The sequence below is a fragment of the Cnephaeus nilssonii genome, assembly GCF_951640355.1.
Source record: "Cnephaeus nilssonii genome assembly, chromosome: 9".
Taxonomy (NCBI): Eukaryota; Metazoa; Chordata; class Mammalia; order Chiroptera; family Vespertilionidae; genus Cnephaeus; species Cnephaeus nilssonii.
The window spans coordinates 53,492,261-53,513,786 of record NC_137080.1 but is presented as its reverse complement, the minus strand read 5'-3'; the positions used below and the strand labels follow the sequence as shown (position 1 = coordinate 53,513,786).

General features: G+C 40.0%; 1 protein-coding gene across 1 annotated transcript in view; it reads right to left on the bottom strand.

Moving 5' to 3' along the window:
• Positions 1–21,526, bottom strand: part of RARS2 (arginyl-tRNA synthetase 2, mitochondrial) — a 72,076-nt gene that overhangs the window by 45,387 nt on the left and 5,163 nt on the right. The window contains exons 2-4 of the mRNA XM_079779979.1: positions 17,276–17,349; positions 12,096–12,195; positions 10,447–10,530 (exon numbers count right to left, since the gene is read on the bottom strand). Coding sequence (XP_079636105.1) covers positions 10,447–10,530; positions 12,096–12,195; positions 17,276–17,349 — 258 coding nt within the window. The remainder of the gene's footprint in view (positions 1–10,446; positions 10,531–12,095; positions 12,196–17,275; positions 17,350–21,526) is intronic.

Genomic DNA, 21,526 nt, shown 5'->3' with positions numbered 1-21,526 from the left:
AAACTAAGGTTCAGAAACAGTATGTATTTGCCCAAGGACACAGAGAAAATAATCTTTTCTTCACTCACACTGTACAGTAGGACACAGAGATAAAATATTAATAAATATATAGACATTAAAGAGAATAGTGTCTGTCATACTACTAAGGGCCTATTAAATGTTAATTACTCCAAGAATACGGGCGACAAGAAGACTGCAAGTGGGGAGGTAAACAGTGAGAAGAAATTCATTCTCAAGATTATTTTAAAGTTAAAGTCTACCTATCTTTTTCACTTTCCATTCCTTTTCTTGTAATGGATGGTAGACTCCATAAGTGGTAATAGCAATAAGTTAGAATTCTCTTTTACAAGTGACTCTCAGTTTGTTGATTTCTCTGGCACAAACAAAAAAATAACTTTAATTAAAAACTATCTTATATGCTTCACTTCCAAACATTCCTTTAACAATTTGACCTACCTGCCACCTGGAGCTTTTTTTCCTACTATTTCACTGAAAGCGCTCTCCAAATCAAAATGCCAAATGCCAAACCTAAATGAATGCTTAAATTTTAATATATTACTTTTATGAATACATTGTTTTGTAAAATGAACAAATAAACAATTAAACAATTAAGGTAAGGCTAAAGTCTAGAGTTCCTTTTCATCATCCACCCTAACCTCCTCGGTCCCTTCCGGCCTTCTCCAGGGGTAACCACTTTCACACACCATCTTAGCTGATGACTACTTTCTTCTCCTTGCAACTAGCCTCCCTCCTTGGTTGTAATGACATCACTCTCTACTGATTTTTGCTTCAGTTTCCTTTGTAGGTTCCTCTTCCACTGTCGGTCCCCGCCCCCCCACTTCCCACCCTGCACTACTTCCTTGCTTCTAGCTCCTTACTTTACACATTTCCTAGTTATGAATTGCTAAGACTTCTACTACTACTTACTTAACAAAATCTCTCCTGTGCCACAGACTGATATATACAGCTCAGGATTAGACAGCTCTCTCAGGCACTTCAAACAAAACAGTATACTTCTCTTCCTTCTGCATTTTCCATTTCCATGAATTTTACCCCCAGCTAACCAAGTCTGAAACCTAGGAGTTCCTAATATTTACCTCCCTAATATTCACAACCAATCATCTACTAATCACCAAGCCCTGCTCATGTTCTCTCCCAAATATCATTATAGTTATCCTCTGACCTGGTTTAGACCCTCATCATATCTCAGCTACACCACTACAAAACAGTAACACCTAACTGCCTTCTTATATAATCCTACATAATAAAATGGTAATATGTAAATTACCATCACTCCGCTACGCCCACGATTGGGCCAGCAGGAGGCGCAGGGGGCGGGACTCAGGGTGGCCGGGGTAGCTGATTGGGCCAGCAGGACGCTGAGCTCGCGGCGCCACTGGCGCCGCGAGCTCAGCGTCTGTGCCATGGCTGCTGGAGGCTTTCGGAAGGCCTGGGGCACCGGCGGACAGCCGGCCAGGTCCCCCGCGATCAAAGGCCAAAGCGGGGGACCTGGCCGGCTGTCTGCTCCGGCGCAAGGCCTTTCGAAAGCCTCCGCAGCGCCGGAGGCTTTCGGAAGGCCTGGGGCACCGGCAGACAGCCAGCCCGCTGGTGTACCAGGTGCATGATTAAATCATGCACTGGGCCTCTAGTCTCTCTATAAAAGCCTAAGCAACTGGTCGCTATGACATGCACTGACCACCAGGGGCAGACGCTCAATGCAGAAACTGCCCCCTGGTAGTCAGTGTGCTCCCACAGGGACGGCGGCCAACCTCCGGTGGTCCCTCCCCTGAATGGCTGGCCAACCTCCTGAGGTCCCTCCCCCCAGCCGTCAGGCCCCGATCAGCCCCAATTGGCAGCAAGGCCAAGAAACCCCATGCACAAATTCGTACACCAGGCCTCTAGTGTACATATAAATGCATAGTTAGCTTTTGAAGAATGTGAGGGGCTAGGAGCGTTGACTCCTGGCAGTTGAAAATGCATGTATACTTTTGACTCCCCCAAAACTACTAATAGCCTACTGTTGACTGGAAGCCTTACCAACAAAGTCAACTAACACATTTTTATATTTATATGTATTAAATACTGTATTCTTACAAGAAAGCTAAAGAAAAAAATATTAATAAAATCATAAGGAAAATACATTTATAGTATTTATTAAAAGAATCCACATATAAGTGGGCCCACACAGTTCAAACCTGTGTTAAGAGTCAACTGTATAACTATTAAAACGAAATTTCATTAGTGTAATACCAAAAATCATCACATGTACCAGCTGTGGTACACATAACATACCATGAAAAATGATTACATAGAAAAAGCTAACATTCTTTATGCAGAGCATACAAGGCCTTTCACAGTATATAACTTCATATCTTCTCCCATGCCATCCTGTGTGCAAAACATAATCATCTGCTGATTTCCAACCAATGCCACATTCTTGACTGCCTGCACTCTGGCCCATGCTGTCCCCTTTGCCTGGAATGCCTGCCCTTGTACCTCCCAGGTATATTCTTCTTCATTTTTACCTTAATTCAAAGTTACCCCAAGACAGACTTAAGTGTACCTTTTTTTAGACTGGATTGCAGCTTTAAACATGACTCCATGATATTAGCCATCACATTATCATACCCATGACACATTACACCATTTTTTATGCTTTTCTTTCTTTTATTAACCTTTTGCACTCGGATGTCGAGTGTGACTCGACACGGTTAGCATCGGTAGCAGCTCTTTTTATACTCTTTGAATGTATCAATAATTTGAAATATTAAAAAATCCAAATAAATAAGTTTGTATGAAAAGAAACTCCAGTTTTTTATTCTACTGCCGCGCTTTGTAAAATCTGGGGTATTTAAAAAATTAAATCCCGAGTAGAATAAAGGAATTGAGAAAAAAGCGAGTGCAAAGGGTTAACATTTTTTTAAAAAAAATCTTTATTGTTCAGATTACAGATGTCCCTCTTTTTTCTCCCCATAGCTCCCCTCCACCCAGTTCCCACCCCACCCCAGGCCCTCGCCACCCCACTGTCTGTGTCCATAGGTACTGTATACATGCATATAAGATCTTTGTCCTATCTCTTCCTGCACCACCCCACATCCCCTTCCCCCCAAGAATTTTTAGTCTGCTCCATTTCCATGCCCCTGATTCTATTACATTCACCAGTTTATTTTGTTCATCAGATTTTTTATTCATTTGATTTTTAGATTCACTTGTTGATAGGTACGTATTTGTTGTCACTTTGTTGTTCATAATTTTTATCTTTACTTTTTTCTTCTTCTTCCTCTTCTTAAAGAATACCCTTCAGCATTTCATATAATACTGGTTTGGTGGTGATGAATTCCTTTAGCTTTTTCTTGTCTGTGAAGCTCTTTATCTGACCTTCAATTCTAAATGATAGTTTTGCTGGGTAGAGTAATCTTGGTGGTAGGTTCTTGCTATTCATCACTTTGAATATTTCTTGCCACTCCCGTCTGGCCTGCATAGTTTCTGTTGAGAAATCAGCTGACAGTTGTATGGGTACTCCCTTGTAGGTAACTAACTGTTTTTCTCTTGCTGGTTTTAACCTTTTGCACTCGGATGTCGAGTGTGACTCGACACGGTTAGCATCGGTAGCAGCTCGAGAAAAAAGCAAGCAAGTGCAAAGGGTTAATATTCTCTCTTTTCTTTTGCCCTTGGCATTTTAATTATGATGTGTCTTGGTGTGGTCCTCTTTGGATTCCTTTTGTTCGGGGTTCTCTGCGCTTCCTGGACTTGGAAGTCTATTTCTTTCACCAGGTAGAGGAAGTTTTCTGTCATTATTTCTTCAAATAGGTTTTCAATATCTTGCTCTCGCTCTTCTTCTGGCACCCCATAATTCAGATGTTGGTACACGCTTGAAGTTGTCCCAGAGACTCCTTACATTATCTTCATATTTTTGGATTCTTTTTTCTTTTTGCTCTTCCAGTTGGGTGTTTTCTGCTTCCTCGTATTTCAAATCTTTGACTTGATTCTTGGGATCCTCTACTCTACTGTTGAATCTCTGTATATTTTTCTTTATTTCAGTCAGTGTATGCTTAATTTCTGACGGGTCCTGTTCCATTTTTTTGGCATTCTCACTAAGATCCTTGAAGGTCTCACTAAATTCCTTGGAGGTTTCTAGAAGACTCTTGAGTAACTTTATAACTGTGGTTTTTGAACTCTATATTCCAGTAGTTTGCTTTCTTCCATTTCTTTCATTTGTGACACGTGTCTTTGTCTCCGCATTTTGGCTGCTTTCCTGTGTTTGTTTACCTCCAGGCCAATTGGCTGTGAGAACTAGCTGTGTCTACAATGGAAGAGCTGCTATGTAGGAGACACCTTTATGGGGCAGGACTTGCTTCAGTGGGGCTTTGGTGATCACTGAGTCTGCCCCTTGAGTGTGTCACTTATGGATGAGAAGAGTTGTAATCTGACCACTGGGTAAACTGGCTCTTGGATATCCACGGGGGTGCAAGACTTGGCCAGGACTATTTATTGTTTCATTAAAAAAAAAAAAAAAAAGCTGTCTTATGGTTGCATTTGTATAATTCGTATGCTTCCTACAGAATACAGCCTACCAGAGAGCAGAAACCAGCAGAACCTTTCTTACATTTGATACAGAGTCCATTAATTCATTCAACAATAATTATCTCACATCTACTACATGCCAGGCATGTAGGAAGTGGGGATCTAAGAGTGAATGAGAAAAGCAGAAACTATAAGCACTAATGGAAATTAAAAGTTTGAAGCCACCCAGCAGGAGCTATAGAGAGATCTGCAGATTCCTCCTCTTTGTATGGGGTTTGGAAGTGCTCAGGTGAGGCCCAGCTGTGAAGCAAGGCAGGCTGCTGTGGTGCTGGCCTTTGCCTTCTTTTGATAGCTTTGGGGCTCCCTGACCCAGCTGCAGTTTTACAGGTTTTAGGCTGAGAAAGGACTGGCCAAAAGCTGCTGTGCACAGCTTGAGTGGGGTTGTAAATTGGATGGGGCGGGGTCTCGGAGAATCTCCAGGGCAGGCAGAGCAAACAGCAATGGCTGCCAGTCAGCCCTGCTCTGGGGAGGTCCCAGCACAGGAACAATGACCGCTGCGAGCACCTCCGTCTGGAAGAAAGCTGCCCCTGTGTTCCTGCCTGGATGCCAGACAGTCCAGTTTCTCCCCGTATGTGTCTGGGTGCCCCAAAGTCTCCACCGGCACTGGAGCTCAGTGCAAGTGGGAGCTTGTATCTCCCTCCTGATTAAAAAAGTGGCACACCCAGGTGCCAGCCCGTTCCACCTCTGCCGCCTCCGCACCTCCGCATCTCCTACCAGAATCAATGTGCTTTCTTCTTTACTTCTCTAGTTGTAGTTCTTCCACTCAGCCAGCTTTCCTGCAGTTCTGGATGATAGTTGTTATATATTTTAATTGTAATTTTGATATGGTTGTGGGAGGGAGCAAGTACAAGTGTTTACCTATGCCGCCATCTTGGTTCTCTCTTTCTTTCTTAATATTTTTTTTATTGATTTCAGAGAGGGAGGGAGAGGGAAAGAGAGAAACATCAATGATGAGAATCATTGATAGGCTGCCTCCTGCATGCACCCCACTGGGGATCAAGCCCTCAACCTGTGCATGTGCCCTTGATAGGAATCAAACCTGGGACCCTTCAGTCCGCAGGCCGACGCTCTATCCACTGAGCCAAACCAGCTAGGTCTATGCTTTTCTTTTTTACCGTAAGTTCCTAAAAGGCAGGACCTATGTAGATTTCAATATAGTCTTTGATAAATAAGCAGGTTTATTAAATTGGTGACTATACAGAACAAAACTATTAACTATAGAATGTCAGTGAGCTAGTAAAGTTTCTTCATCTTCCAATAGATGAACAAGCTAGAGGCCAATCCACTCATCAACATGTATGTCTAAATATAAAATGTACTCAGTAAACTTAGGTGCATCATGAGTTTATAATAAAAAATTAAATCTTTCAAAGGTTTTACTTTTGGAATGCTTTAGCAAATTTGTATTTTAATTGGCTGACACTTTTTGTCTATCACCATCACTTTTCCTGTGGATGACTTTTGTCATTTTACCTAACTCTGTTGGTTGCTATTTCTCTACAGCTCTCAATGAGGTTTTGTAAGAAAGTTACCACTAACTATTTGTCTAGTCCAGTGATGGCGAACCTATGACACGCATGTCAGCACTGGCACGCGTAGCCATTTCTGATGACACGCGGACAGCGACCACATGCTGAGGATGAAACATTTGCGAAATAATGTTTTTTCCTCAAAGTGACACACTACCCGAGTTATGCTCAGTTTTTTGGTGAAGTTTGACACACCAAGCTCAAAAGGTTGCCCATCACTGGTCTAAGTCAATTCTTTGGTCAATAGTAGAGAAGTGTTTAATTATTCATTCTTTCCATGTGTTCAGCCAATTGGCACTACACATGACTTAAATGCATCCTGACTGCCTACTGACAAACTTAATTAGTGAAATAATGAGCAGAATTAGAACCACTTAAGTTAGTATCATTTTTTCTTCTTCTCAAGTTTTGATAAAGCACACAAAGTTGAATTTGGCAAATAAAAAATGCATGTGTACATGTAAAATAAAATAATGTCATCCACTGTGTATTTCTAGGGCACACCTAAAAAACAGGATATTGTTTGCCCTTTTTCCTATTTAAACTCTTATTTTCTTTTTTCTCTCCCTAGACTGAATTAATTATTACTCAAAGTTATAGTTTCTCTTGAAAGTAATCCATAAGCTACTAACAGGTGGAAGTTTGGTACCAAAGTGATAGTTCTTCACATAGTTGGTCACATAATCTTCTAGCTTTGAAAATTTATGGTCTAGTCCCAGATATTTGGCAGTTACTATTGCCTTTAATTTCATATTTTAGCCTCCTAGCCTTGAGAATGATTTATATGAAGAGATTTTAAGCTACTATGTGTGATCCAAACTTAAGCTAATATTTAATCATCCCTGGTGCTGCCAGTGCTAATAATTCAATTGCAATTCACAAACAGATCATGTTTCATTCAGTCTAAGTTTATACACGTGTAAGCAATGACAAATTCACAATTCTCTGCCTGAGGAGTAAATACTGGACATAGCTCATTGGCTACATGTCAATCTTGCCAACTCTAAAATGTAAAAAAAAAAAAGGGCCTAAAAGGGTTGAATTTTTTCTTGACATGATCTGAGAAATTCATTAGACATGCAAATGACCACTGTTTAAGGGCCGAAAAGAATGTAGAAGAAATTAGACTTTGAGCAAATAAGTATTAGCATTTAAAAATTATCTTATCTAATACAAGTTATATGCAAATTGACTGTACCTCCGCCACACCCATAAGACACACCCACAAGCCAATCAGGAGTATGCAAATTAACCCAACCAAGATGGCTGCCACCACGGAGCGAGCAGGAGGCTTGGGTTTCCCTGGCAATGGAAGAAGCCAAGCTTCCCACACACCCTGGTGGGCTCAGTTCTCCACTCAAGGCTACAAAGTTTCAATTATAGAAGATAAATAAACCCCAACAAAAATGGCGGCAGCCATGGAGCAGGAGGCTTGAGTTGCCCCCGGCGATGGAGGAAGCCAAGCTTCAGCAGCCCTGGCTGGCCCAGGCCTCCACTCAAGGCTACAAAGTTTCAATTACAGGAGATAAATAAATCCCAACAAAAATGGCTGTGGCTGCGTAGCGAGCAGGAGGCTTGGCTCTGCTGAAGGCTACAAAGTTTCAATTATAGAAGATAAATAAATCCCAGATACCAGGGCCTCCGCTTGGGTCGCCAGGGGGCATGGCCAGCCTGAAAACCACCACAGGCCCCTCGCCCAGGCTGCCTCACGCCCTAAGGGAAGCCCCACCCTGATCCGGGACACCCTTCAGGGCAAACCAGCTGGCCCCCACCCGTGCACCAAGCCTCTATCCTATCTAATAAAAGATTAATATGCAAATTGACTGTCACTCCAACACACAAGATGGCTGCCCCCATGTGGTCAAAGATGGCTGCTCCCATGTGGACACAAGATGGCCAGCAGGGGAGGGCAGTTGGGAGGGACCAGGCCTGCAAGGTAGGGCAGTTGGGGGCGATCAAGCCTGCAGGAGAGGGCAGTTAGGGGTGACCAGGCCGGCAGAGGAGGGAAGTTGGGGGTGATCAGGCCTGCAGGGAAGGGCAGTTCGGGGGGACCCAGGCCTGCAGTGGAGAGCAGTTGGGGGAACCAGGCCTGCAGGGGAGCAGTTGGGGGGAACCAGGCCTGCAGGGGAGTGCAGTTAGGGGTGACCAGGCCTTCAGGGGAGGGCAGTTAGGGGTGACCAAGCCTGCAGGGGACAGCAGTTAGGGGCAAACAGGCTGGCAGGGGAGCAGTTAGGCATCAATCAGGCTGGCAGGGGAGTGGTTAGGGGGTGATCAGGCTGGCAGGCAGAAGTGGTTAGGGGCAATCAGGAAGACAGGCAGGCGAGCAGTTGGGAGCCAGCAGTCCTGGATTGTGAGAGGGATGTCCGACTGCCCGTTTAGGCCTGATCCCAGTGGGCAGTTGGACATCCCTTAAGGGGTCCCAGATTGGAGAGGGTGCAGGTTGGGCTGAGGGACACCCCCGACCCCCATACATGAATTTCGTGCACTGGGCCTTTAGTTTATAATAAAGCATGAAAATTCATGGCCATTACAATTTTAAATTATTAATATATGCTGTGCTTTAAAGTACACATCATATCTCTTTCAACTAAGCCAGATGTAAAGGCAAACTCCATGTACCATAGTACATTTTCCCATCTTAGAAAAAACAAAAACAGTACAATATTGCTGCCTACCAAATGGCCTAAATTTTGGTAGGCACTTTGGTGAACTGCACTTATACTTCAATAAAATTAAGTCAACAATTAGAAAAGTCACTTATTTAAAAAATGGTAAATTAGACTCACTGGTTTGCTTAATTGGCATGAAATGTTATCAAGAGCCCAGCATGTTGTAGACACTTTGTAAAAAGCTCAAAAAAAATTGTTCCTTCTTGTCCTTGTGACTGATTTTGACTAACTAATTTACCTTGAAGTAAGAGTGAAAAAAGATAAAAGAAAAAAGTTAAAATATCTAGAGACAAGGATGAAACACTCTCTTTCAGTGAAAAAATATATTACTAGAAATTTTGGTTTTATAGTTATTTTCAATTCAACAGGAAGCATTTACTAAGCCTGACCAACTCAATACTGGTGTGATTTTTTTTTTTTTACATACTATACTAAAGTCTGAATTATGATAAATTTTAATGTTTGAGATGAGATTCTCAACAAAAGGTCTCATACCACTGCCTATCCAGAATTACATGTCCTCCATGGCCTTACTAACGTGAGACCCAATTCCTCTATGCGATTTCCCCAATCCTCCAGGCCCGTGGTTGGCAAACTGCGGCTCGCGAGCCACATGTGGCTCTTTGGCCCCTTGAGTGTGGCTCTTCTACAAAATACAACGGCCTGGGCGAGTCTATTTTGAAGAAGTGGCGTTAAAAGAAGTTTAAGTTTTAAAAATTTGGCTCTCAAAAGAAATTTCAATTGTTGTACTGTTGATATTTGGCTCTGTTGACTAATGAGTTTGCCGACCACTGCTCCAGGCCATCCTGATTTTTCCATCTTTGATCTTTCTTATGCTTATTGTACCAATCATCTTTATTTATTGTTTTGTGGTGTTTTTTTTTTTTTAAAAAAAAAACACCTCTCTTTTTTTATTGATCTTAGAGAGGAGGGAAGGAGGGAGAGAGAAACATTCATCAGTTACTTCCCGCACTCAGCATGTGCCATGGCCAGAGATCAAACCTGCAACCTGGGTATGTGCCCTGACCAGGAATTGAACCCACCACCTCTTGGTGTACAGCACAACACTCCAACCAACTGAGCCACATTGGCCAGGACTATTTATTGTTTTATTAAAAAAAAAAAAAAAAAAGCTGTCTTATGGTTGCATTTGTATGATTCTTATGCTTCCTACAGAATACAGGCTACCAGAGAGCAGAAACCAGCAGTACCTTTCTTACATTCGATACAGAGCCCATTAATTCATTCAACAATAATTATCTCACATCTACTACACACCAGGCATTGTGCTAGGAACAGGGGACCCAATAGTGAGTGAGAAAAGCAGAAACTATAAGCCCTAATGGAAATTAGAGTTTAAAGGCAACAGACAATCAAATAAAAAGAATGTAAAAGGAACTATGGTAAGTTCTATAAGGAGAGATGTACAGTGCTATGAGAGTGTACAAATGAAGGGGTCAGAAGGCCACTGCCCGGAAAACATCAAGGTCTGAAGGATAAGCAGGAGTTAACATGGGGTGGCATTCCAGGCAGAGGCATTAGAATGTGCGTAAGTTCTGAGGCAAGAAGACGCACAATAAGTTTAATAATTGGAGGGAAACCACTGTAGCTAAAGCAGAGAGAGTGAGTGAAGATGCAAGAGCTAAAACATAACCCATTCTTACCTTTGTTAATAGTTCTCTGTTTATTTTGAAATTTACAGTCCCTTGACCAGTGCTGATTTCAGTCACCACTGTATCACATTTTAGCTGAAAAGATAACAAATCAAGTAAAATAGCTAGCTATATCATAAAGTAAGCCCAATGAGAGTTGCAGTTCTAAAATTATTAGATTTTCAACTGTTCAAAGGCAAAAGGTGCATCATCTCTCTGTCTTTATATCTGGACCCGGGTCTTAGCCAGTCCCTTCAAATCAATCATTCTATTTGGGTAAACATATTTTCTTCTTTACTGATTAGAATACTATTCTGTATTCCGAGTCTCTTCCTCTTTCTCATTCCCTCGCCTAAAATTCTCCATCTGACATGGAAGAGAGACAGCATCACTTTACTCCCACCCTATGTACCCTGACATGCAATGAACTCTTTTTATCTCACCCACCTGTCGCAAGAGCCACAGACAAGACATTATGTCAGGGTCTATGCCAGTAATGGCGAACCTATGACACGCGTGTCAGCACTGACATGCGTAGCCATTTCTGATGACACGCGGCCGCTGAGGCGGCCGCATGCCGAGGATGAAACATTTGCTGCTCCCGAGGATGAAACATTTGCGAAATAATGTTTTTTCCTCAAAGTGACACACTACCCGAGTTATGCTCAGTTTTTTGGCGAAGTTTGACACACCAAGCTCAAAAGGTTGCCCATCACTGGCCTATGCTAAAGCACTAGTGTCAACACATAAAATGTAAATAAATACTTTGTCTTCAGTGAATATGTCTTAAAATTTTAACCAACTAGATATTCAAAGCACCTTATATACCCATTGGAACTTGAAAAAACACTTGTCACTGAAGAACCACTTGTTTTTATTTTGACACTAAATACTGTAATTAGGATGATTCTATTCTTGATTTACTTTCTGATAAAAATCTGGGGTGGTTTTTGATCAAATAAATACTCAGCTACCAAAGCTCCTTTATCACACTCATTCTTTAAGCATCTTTTTCTATGATAATGACTTCCATTGTTCCAATTCTTCAGGGTACCCAGACACCTCTTTTGTAATAACCTTATTTAAAAAAACAAACAACTTGTGCAACACCTGCCTTTTCTGGTGGTATTATACTAACAACTTGGTCATTCTTTACAATCCTTTCAATTCCTCTTTTGGGTGCAAATTCATCACAGAAATTAGAAATGAAAGAGGTTTATTAGATCATCTAACCACTTTCTCTCTGCAATCATAATTATATTGCAATCTAATAATTTCTCTTCATATTTTAATGTTCATTTTCTCAGGAACTCATTTTAAAAAGTGCAACCCATTTCTCTAATTTATCAACCTTATTCTCCTAAATTCAGAAGTCCAACCAGCTTCAATCTATAAATTTAATTAACACTTCAGTCCTCCTGTAAGTAGTTAATAAAAAAACTGAACAATGTCAGCTCAAGAAGAATGCTCTATAACTAACTTGAAAAATCATCCTAATCTTATAGTACATGGCTAAAATGAATTTAAAGTATATTTTCCAAGGTGCTTTCAACAAAGAAACATTAAATTCATTACTATGGCTGAGATAACCTGCAGAGTATTTTCTTCTGTAAAATAATAATCGTATTATAAAGTAAAAAAAGGTAATAGTGCTAAAGTACCTTCTCTGCCAGTTGTGTGGCTTGAACTTGAATATCTGGTCTTGAATAGTCATTGTTCCCCAACAGAGAATCCACAGAAAGCTGAAAATCAGCTACTTCTCTAAAGAAGAAGGGAAAAACTGTTATTACCCTACAAACATTATTAATATACCAAAAAAAGATTAATCACTATGAGTTTCCCACATTGACCTAATTTTATAAGAACAAGGTATTATGCTTTCAATATATAAAGTAATTAGAAATATCATCACCTTGTATTTATTTAGAACTTTATCTTTTATCATCTTATGAAATTCTTCCTCTTCTATTACCTAATTGTAGCTTTGTAATATCTCTGTGAGATAGGAAGAGCAGCCACTTCGGAAAAAATTAAGACCTGACTTGTTAGAAAGTAAGCACATGAATGTTTATTACATTGTTTTCTATAAATTTTTTTGTAGGTTTACAATAGGTCAAAATGCAAAATAATTTTAATTGATATAGAAACATCTACATAATTATCCATATTGAACATCTGATATTTAATAAGAAACCAGAGAATGAGACTTTATGGGCAGAGTAAGTGGGTTAAACCACTGTCTAGCGGCTAGCCCACTCTCATTGATACAAAAGACACATTTTAGAGGGGCATAAGTGACTCCCTTCTTATCACTCTTCAAATTAGAGATGTGCCTAAAAAATCCTGTGTATCTTTTTGTTTAACAGCACATTAAAGAACCTAGTCAACAATGACCATTAAGAATTTTCCTGAGTCTTAATCCATTATCCAGCAGCCTAGTGTGAATTATATGTACCTACCCAAACTCATCTACTGACATTTAAGCTGTAACTACAGACCCAAGTTCATCTATTAATCAGTGTCTGTGTGATCTTGGGCATGTTGCTTAAACCTCCCTTGTGACCTGAGTAAAATGGTATTAATAGTACCTACTTCATAGTGTTGCTAAAAAATTAAATTCTAGTTAAATAATACTGATCTTAATTCTGATGTTAAATAAAAATGTTTAATAAGTACCAGTACTGAGCCCTGGGAATTATTCTGTCTATAGTTGTTCACTAGCTTGGTTGACAAACTGTACTCTATTTTTTTTCCCCTAAGACTATTCTATAATGATAAAATGACAATTTGATTTTCTAAAGATTTAATTCTGGAAACATATAAGGTCTAGATGTATTTATTTTACCTATTCTTTCCAAAAGACTCTGACAGCTTAGTCAAGTATTTGTGCCAATAATGTGGGACATTGAAAATATAAATTTAACAAAAGGGACTAACAAACAAACACAAAGATTTTTTTTTCATGAAAAAATATTAAATTAAGATCCATACTAACAATGTTAATTGAAATTATACAGATTTGAATATATCAAAGATTAAACTATGATTTTTTTTAAAAAGAGGGGACATATGTAATACTTTCAACAATAAAGATAAAAAAACTATGACTTTTAACATGCAGCGAGGATAATTTATAAAAGGTTAAATATGACCATAAACCTACAGGGTGGCTCTCAAAACATCTAAGAAACACAGAGGTCACATGATTTTCTATAGTTATTTAAAATCATGAATACAATTTTATTTTAGACATGAATAATAAAGTTCAATTGAATTTAAAAATTTTATTATCTCAATAGAATCATGACAAATATTCCCAATTAGTTCAGTGATAGAAGGACGCATTTTAAAACATCACCCTTTTAGTCTATTAAAAATGATGAATAATAATTTGTTAAACTAGGAATACTTAAAACATGAATTCTGAAATTATGTGAAGAATTATGTAATAATAATTTTATTATTTGGCAGTAAAATACCCAAAAGAAAAATAAATGCTTTAAGGAGGTAGGTGGAAATCAACCAGACTTGACCTCTTTCACCATTTTCCCTTTTGGGAGCTTTCAATTAAGTAGCCACAAGGAACTTTTGCTTTGTCTAGTTAAAGATGTATTCTTAAATGTGAATTATGTAAAAAGTCTGAAAACATTCTAAATGTTCAACAGGGGAACATTAGAGTATTACTTAGCTATTGTTAAAAGTGATACTTATAAAAAAATAGATTGATGTCAAGGGAAAGGATTAAAAAATTATACATACAGTTTTATAACTATGTTTTGTGTTGTTTTTTTAAAAAGTATATTTTTATTGATTTCAGAGGGGAAGAGAGAGAGAACATCAATGTTGAGAGAGAATCTTTTTTTAAAAAAATATATTTTATTGATTTTTATTTTTTTTATTTTTATTGATTTTTTACAAAGAGGAAGGGAGAGGCATAGAGAGTTAGAAACATCGATGAGAGACAGACATGGATCAGCTGCATCCTGCCACTGGGGATGTGCCCGCAACCAAGGTACATGCCCTTGACTGGAATCGAACCTGGGACCCTTGAGTCCGCAGGCCAACGCTCTATCCACTGAGCCAAACTGGTTAGGGCAATGAGAGAGAATCTTGAGTGGCTGCCTCCTGCAAGACCACTACCGGGGATTGAGCCCAAAACAGCCTTGTGCTCTCACAAGGAATTGAGCCTTGACCTCCTGGTTCATAGGTCGATGCTCAAGCATAAACCACACTGGCCACACTATAACTATGTTTTGTTTTGTTTTAAAGGCTGCAAGACATATTCAAAGAGAAGTGTGAAAATATACCAACTTGCTAACATCAGATGTCTCAATGCAGTAAGGCTAATGGGAATTTTTTCTCTTCTTATTCTTCCCAAATCTCCTTAAGATTATGTTTTGCTCTTGTGATAGAAAAACAAATTAAGAAAACCTATAACAAGACATAACATCTAGACTATAAAAAGCAGTAACTGTCAAAATAACCCATTGTGAAGAAGGAGAGTGGATAGGAGTATAGATGAAACAAAACTGGCCATGAGACAATGACAGTAACTGATGGGCACGTAGGGGTCATTACGGTAATCTATTTCCTCTACTTTATTATTGTTTAAATTAAAAGAAAGTTTAAAAAGCAATAGCTACTTTTCCACTATTTCTGAGGAGTTTTTGTTGTGAAATCCCCAGACTTATTAATCTTCTCTACTATGATCAGTATTAAATAGAAATTCCACCATAATTGACAAATTTGAACTAGTAGACCTGAGAAAATTGATTTCACATCACATTAAATAAGCCACATTAACAAAAATAGTATTGCCTTTTTTTTTTACAGTTACTGAGTTGTTTTTTAAAATTCTTTATTGTTTAAAGTATTATATATGTCTCCTTTTTCCCCCATTGACCTCTCCCTAGCCATTCCCACCCCCCAGTACGTACCCTCACCCCTTTGCTGTTGTGTTCATGGGTTATGCTTATATGCATGCATATAAGTCCTTGGGTTGCTCTCTGACCCCCCCCCCCCCAAAATAGTATTTCTTAATCTATGGCACTTAATAGTATTTTAGAATAAAGTTAGAAATATAGAACAGTTAGGCTTGGTTTTAGTGCTGTAAAGGACACTGGGCTTTATTATGACAAAGCATTAGAAATTCTCTTTGTTTTAAATAAATATGTATACTTTTAGATTTGTAGCCTAGAAAAATTTTAAGGTCCTCCCCAGTATTTATTTTCTTTCTTTCTTTCTTTTTTTTTAAAATATATTTTATTGATTTCTTACAGAGAGGAAGGGAGAGGGATAGAGAGCTAGAAATATCGATGAGAGAGAAACATCGACCAGCTGCCTCCTGCACACCCCCTATCGGGGATGTGCCCGCAACCAAGGTACATGTCCTTGACCGGAATCGAACCTGGGACCTTTCAGTTCGCAGGCCGACGCTCTATCCACTGAGCCAAACCAGTTTCGGCAGTATTTATTTTCTATAAATCAAAGTCTTAGCATTTCAGAGTGCTAAAGTGGAACTGCCCAAAGGAGCTCCAGGCAGGTAATCTTATTCACAAGATAGGCCAAGACAGTTCAGCTTATTAAAGCTCTTTGAAACATAAAATAAAAACAGAGATATTCCCATGATTATGCAGAATGTCATTTAGAGACTTTATGGAATAGGTAACTGGTTTGGAACATAAGTGTATATCCTATATAATAAAAGGCTAATATGCAAATCGACAGAACAGCAGAACGACCAGTCACTATGACACACACTGACCACCAGGGGGCAAACGCTCAATGCAGGAGCTTCCCCCAGTGGTCAGTGTGCCAGAAGCAGAGCTCATGGCTGGCAAGTGCAGCGGCGGTGGCGGGAGACTTTCTCGCCTCCGTGGCAGCGCTAAGGATGTCCAACTGCTGGCGGGGAGTGGGCCTAAGCTGCCAGTAGGACATCCTCAGAGGGCTCCTGTACTGCAAGAGGGTGCAGGCCGGGCTGAGGGGACCGCCCCCCCAAATGCACGAATTTTGTGCACTGGGCCTCTAGTATAATTATAAGGTCCCCTTGGTCAGTGGGCCTTAGAACTCAATATAGAGGAAGTTGCAGCAGGCCATTTTAAAGATGCTCTCTTTTACAATGCTACATGTAGCTTTCTTTTCCTTTTCCACTTATCTCTTAGTCCTACTCTGGGAGCAAGAATATTTATCCTACTGTATCTAAAATCCTGACAAAGGGGACAAAACATAAGGTCATAATAATACTGATGATTATATCTTTACATTTTTCTAAAGCTTAGGGCTTAAATGTCTAGCAAATTTCTTGTCATTATTAATTGACTGAGAGGGTATTTTATCCAAATATTAAAGTTTTCTAGTCAAATGGTAAACAAGTATCATTTAGAATGACCAAACTCACAAAGAGATAGATTTTTCCTTGCAACCAATGAGGCAAACTATTGGTTGCATGTAGTCCTAACCAAAAGTTCCCTGTAACACTGTGAGTCCTCAAATGGAAGGGAAAAAACCCACACATAAAAAAAAACTAGCAGGTAAATATTACACAATGGTATTCAAGCATCAGGTGTATAATCTCTCCTAGTCCTTCAAAAACAAAACCCCGAGATCCTAACCATAATCTTAGTTCTTTTAATTGCTGTTACACAATTAAATTTGAACCTCATTCTTCATTCTTCTTAAAGACTTCACCATAATTATAGGTATTAGCATAAATATCAAAACAACACAAGGTTACTAATAGGGTTAATTTCAAGGACTACTCTATAAATTGAAAAGTAACTTTTTTTGGTATATTTACAAAGTAAGCAACATTTTATATTATTACAAGTATGTTATACTTAACTCTTTTCTGGAAATTGGAACTGCAGATATTGACTTGATCAAGTTTTCTGGTGGAAGATCCAATACTCTGGAAAGCTAAAAATAAAGAAAAACAAAATAAAACAGAGCAAGATTGTTAATATATTTGTTCCAGATTCAATGTAACAATGCTCAGCAAAAAAAAGGAATATTGAGACACTTAACAACATATAAGCCTCAAATGCACTATGCTAAGTGACAATAGCCAGACTCAAAAGGCTATAAAGTGTATGATTCAATTTATTTAAAATTCTTGAAAACCCCTAACTGTAAGGATGAAGAATAGATCATGGTTGCCAGGAACTGAGGATGAGAAGAGGGTTTGACTATAAGTAACAAACATAACTGTCCCCCACCCCCTCAAAAAAAGAATTTTATATTTATAAATTTAAAAATGAGTTAATGTTTTTTCCTAAAAGAGAGATGAACCACTTAGGAATCAAAGATAATTCATTTTATTCATTAATAAAGTATTTGAGTACCTAATTTGTGCCAGGTATTGTTCTAGAAATTGGGGATACAGCAATGAACAAGAGAGAGAAAAATCTCATGGCACTTAAAAATAAACAAATAAATAATGGGAGAAAAATATGATCCCCAGGCCCTATTAAAGGTTAGCTAGAACAGCAAGGATGGGGCATTTGTATTTTTAAAAAGTTCCTTGAATGAATATAATGCATAGCTATAGTTATCAACTATTGCTTTAGTCAATCCTGTTTATTGAATGACCAGAGGCCTGGTGCACGATATTTGTGCACGGGTGGGGGGGGGGGGTGGTCCCTAAGCCTGCCTGCACCCTCTCCAATCCGGGACCCCTTGGGGGATGTCTGACTGCCTCTCGAAATACGGGACTGCTGGCTCCTAACCGCTTGCCTGCCTGCCTGATCACCCCTAACCCCTCTGCCTGCCTGCCTGATCGCCCTTAACCACCTCTGCCTGCCTGCCTGATCGCCCCTAACTGCTCCTCTGCTGGCCTGATCACCCCTAACCACCTCTGCCTCACCCTGCACCTGGGACCCAGGATTACCTCCTTTGGCCGGTCACAGGCACCCGGGATCCGGGCTTCCCTCCCTCTGGCCGGCTGCAGGCACCCAGGACCCAGGTCGGCTTTGCCTGAGCCGGCCGCAGCTGCAGGGGACTATGGGCAGGTGGCTATGCCCGGGCCGCAGCCACAGGCGCCCAGAACCGCAGGGTGGACGGCTTGTCCCTCTCCTGGGCTTCAGCCTGGCTGGTCCCCATTCCTCTCTCGTGAGCTCATTTGTGCCTGGCTGGTCCCCATCCCTCTCTCCCAGTGTTGAGTGTTTGAGCCATTTAAGGTGTGATGGCATGATGACCATTTGCATATTAGCTCTTTATTACATAGGATTCTTACATGACAGGCACATCTTATATGACTTAATTTTTCCTTGAAATAATTCCATGACTGTTACACTATTATATAATTTATTTCAAGAATGATGAAACTGACAGAGAATTTATGTAACATGCCTAAGTGAAAAAGCTCAGATGTGAACACAAGCAATCTAAAGCCAGAACCTACACCTAACCCATGTCATACATATATCCTTTCAATGAACTATGCATGAAAAGAGTGAGATAGCAGTATAGCCATAATGAATTTAGAACTGTCTTCATCTTGACTCCTTAATTTTTATGAAGCCTTTGCAATGGACAAACCATGGCTGTTGAGGGAGAAGACAAGAGAGAAATGGGGTAAATAGGAAGTAAAGAATGTAAGAAGAAATCTTCTTCAGACGTGTTTGTAACTATTCCGGAGAATAAAACTAAAAGCACTGTCTCCTAACTGGTAGTATTACCTTCAAAATGAAATAATAAAAAAAAGTGTTGAATTTCACAAACATTTTAAAAAAAGGTAGAAACTTGCCGACCTGGAGCTTTCATTTATCTTTAAGACTAGAGGCCCGGTGCATGAAATTCGTGCACGGAGGGGGGTTGTCCCTCAGCCCAGCCTGTACCCTCTCCAATATGGAACCCCTCGAGGGATGTGATCCCGGTGGGATCGGGCCTAAACGGGCAGTCGGACATTCCTCTCACAATCCAGGACTGCTGGCTCCCAACTGCTTGCATGCCTGCCTTCCTGATTGCCCCTAACCACTTCTGCCTGCCAGCCTGATCACCCCCTAACCACTCTGCTGCCAGCCTGTTTGCCCCCAACTTCCCTCCTCTGCCGGCCTGGTCACCCCTAACTGCCCTCTCCTGCAGGGTTGATCACTTCCAACTGCCCTCCCTTGCAGGCCTGGTCCTTCTCAACTGCCCTCCCTTGCAGGCAGGGTGCCTCCCAACTGCCCTCTCCTGCTGGCCATCTTGTGGTGGCCATCTTGTGTCCACATGGGGGCAGGATCTTTGACCACATGGGGGCAGCCATCTTGTGTGTTGCAGTGATGATCAATCTGCATATTACTCTTTTATTAGATAGGATAGAGGCCTGGTACAGGGGTGGGGGCCAGCTGGTTTGCCCTAGAGGGTGTCCCGGATCAGGTGGGGGTTCCCTTGGGGCCTGGGGCGGCCTGAGCGAGGGGCTTGTGGTGGTTTGCAGGCCGGCCACGCCCCCTGGTGACCCAAGCAGAGGCCCTGGTATCTGGAATTTATTTTCCTTCTACAATTGAAACTTTGTTGCCTTAAGCGGGTGGGCCTCGCCAGGGTGTGCAGAAAGCTTTGCTTCCCCTGTTGCCGGCGGCAACCCGGGCCTGCTCTCTCAAGCTCCATCCTGCCGCCATTTGTTTGAATTTGTTTACCTTCTATAATTGAAACTTTGTAGCTTGAGTGGAGGCTTAGGCCTGGCAAGGGCAGGCGGAAAGCTTGGCTTCCTCTGTTACCTAGGAAACCTTGCTCTCTGTGGCTGTAGCCATCTTGGTTTGGGTTAATTTGCATACTTGCTCTGATTGGATGGTGGGCATGTCGGAGGTATGGTCAATTTGCATATTTGTCTATTATTAGGTAGGATGCTCTGGACATTTCTGCTTTGACCTAGTAAAGGTTGATTTTTAAATTTTAAAGTGCAGTCTTTACTTTTAAATTCTGTTAAATTCTGTTAATGGCAGTTACTTTAGGAACTGCCATTACTGTATCCCCTACAAAAAGGTATTTCTTTAGGATATTTTCTCAGAAGTAGATATTTTCAAAGCATTTATAGAATGAAAGCTACAATACTTCATGTAAAAACTACAAAATGTTCCTGCCAATACAGATTCTCAGAAATAAAGGTTCTGTTATAATTTCTCTTAGAAAAAAAGGGGTTCAAATTCCAGTTCTAATTTTACTAGCTTTGCATCCTTGGGAAAGTCATTTTACATGCATGAACTTAAGTTTTCACATCTGACAAATGGGGATAATAAATCTATTAAATAAGAAACCAGGAAGGGATCTTGTGAGGATTAAGAAAAATGTGTCACATAATAAGGATGTAATAAATTTTATTTCCTTCTACATCTCAAAACATCCATAACCACTAACATTTTCTGCCTTTCTTAAATACAACTAAACTTTTCTGGGGAAAAAGAAAAGTGATGTAGGAAAGTTTTAAAGTTTTCATTCAACTGAACAAAACAAAAAATTTCTTATATAAACTAAAAACTACTTCTAAATGTTACTTTTTTTATTACATTTCATTTGCTCCAAAAGGGCTCTGAAGGGGGCTTAAGAACATATAAATAAAATAGAGGTGTCAAATTATACCAGAAAACCAAGCTAAAGATAGTTCCTATGCTTCTTGGAAACCAAGGTATAAAGGGCATAACCATACAGCATGTTTTATCTAGTAATATATCTAGCAAGTCAGGAGGAACCAATTTTTCCTAAAAGTAAATTCTTAGACCAAGTTATATTCACATGGAGATATGAACACTAAAATAGAAAGTATCTTCAATAGTAGTTTTACAAAGTCACAGAAACATTCTTATATGATGCAAATTAAAAAACAAAAAGAAGTGACTGGGGGAAAAGGAGCAATGGGGAGTTACTGTTTGATGAGTAGGGTTTCAGTTTTGCAAGATTAAAAGAATTCTGGAGATGGTTGGTGGTGATGGTTGCATAACAATGTGAATATATTTAATGCTACTAGACTGTACATTTACAAATAGTTAAGATGGTTAATTTTATGCTATGTATCTTTCCCCACAATTAAAAACAAAACAAAACCCTAAAAGAAATAATACTCTGGAATAAAGTAGTGGAATGAAGGCTTCTGTATATAATCTCCCACCTCCCAATTCCC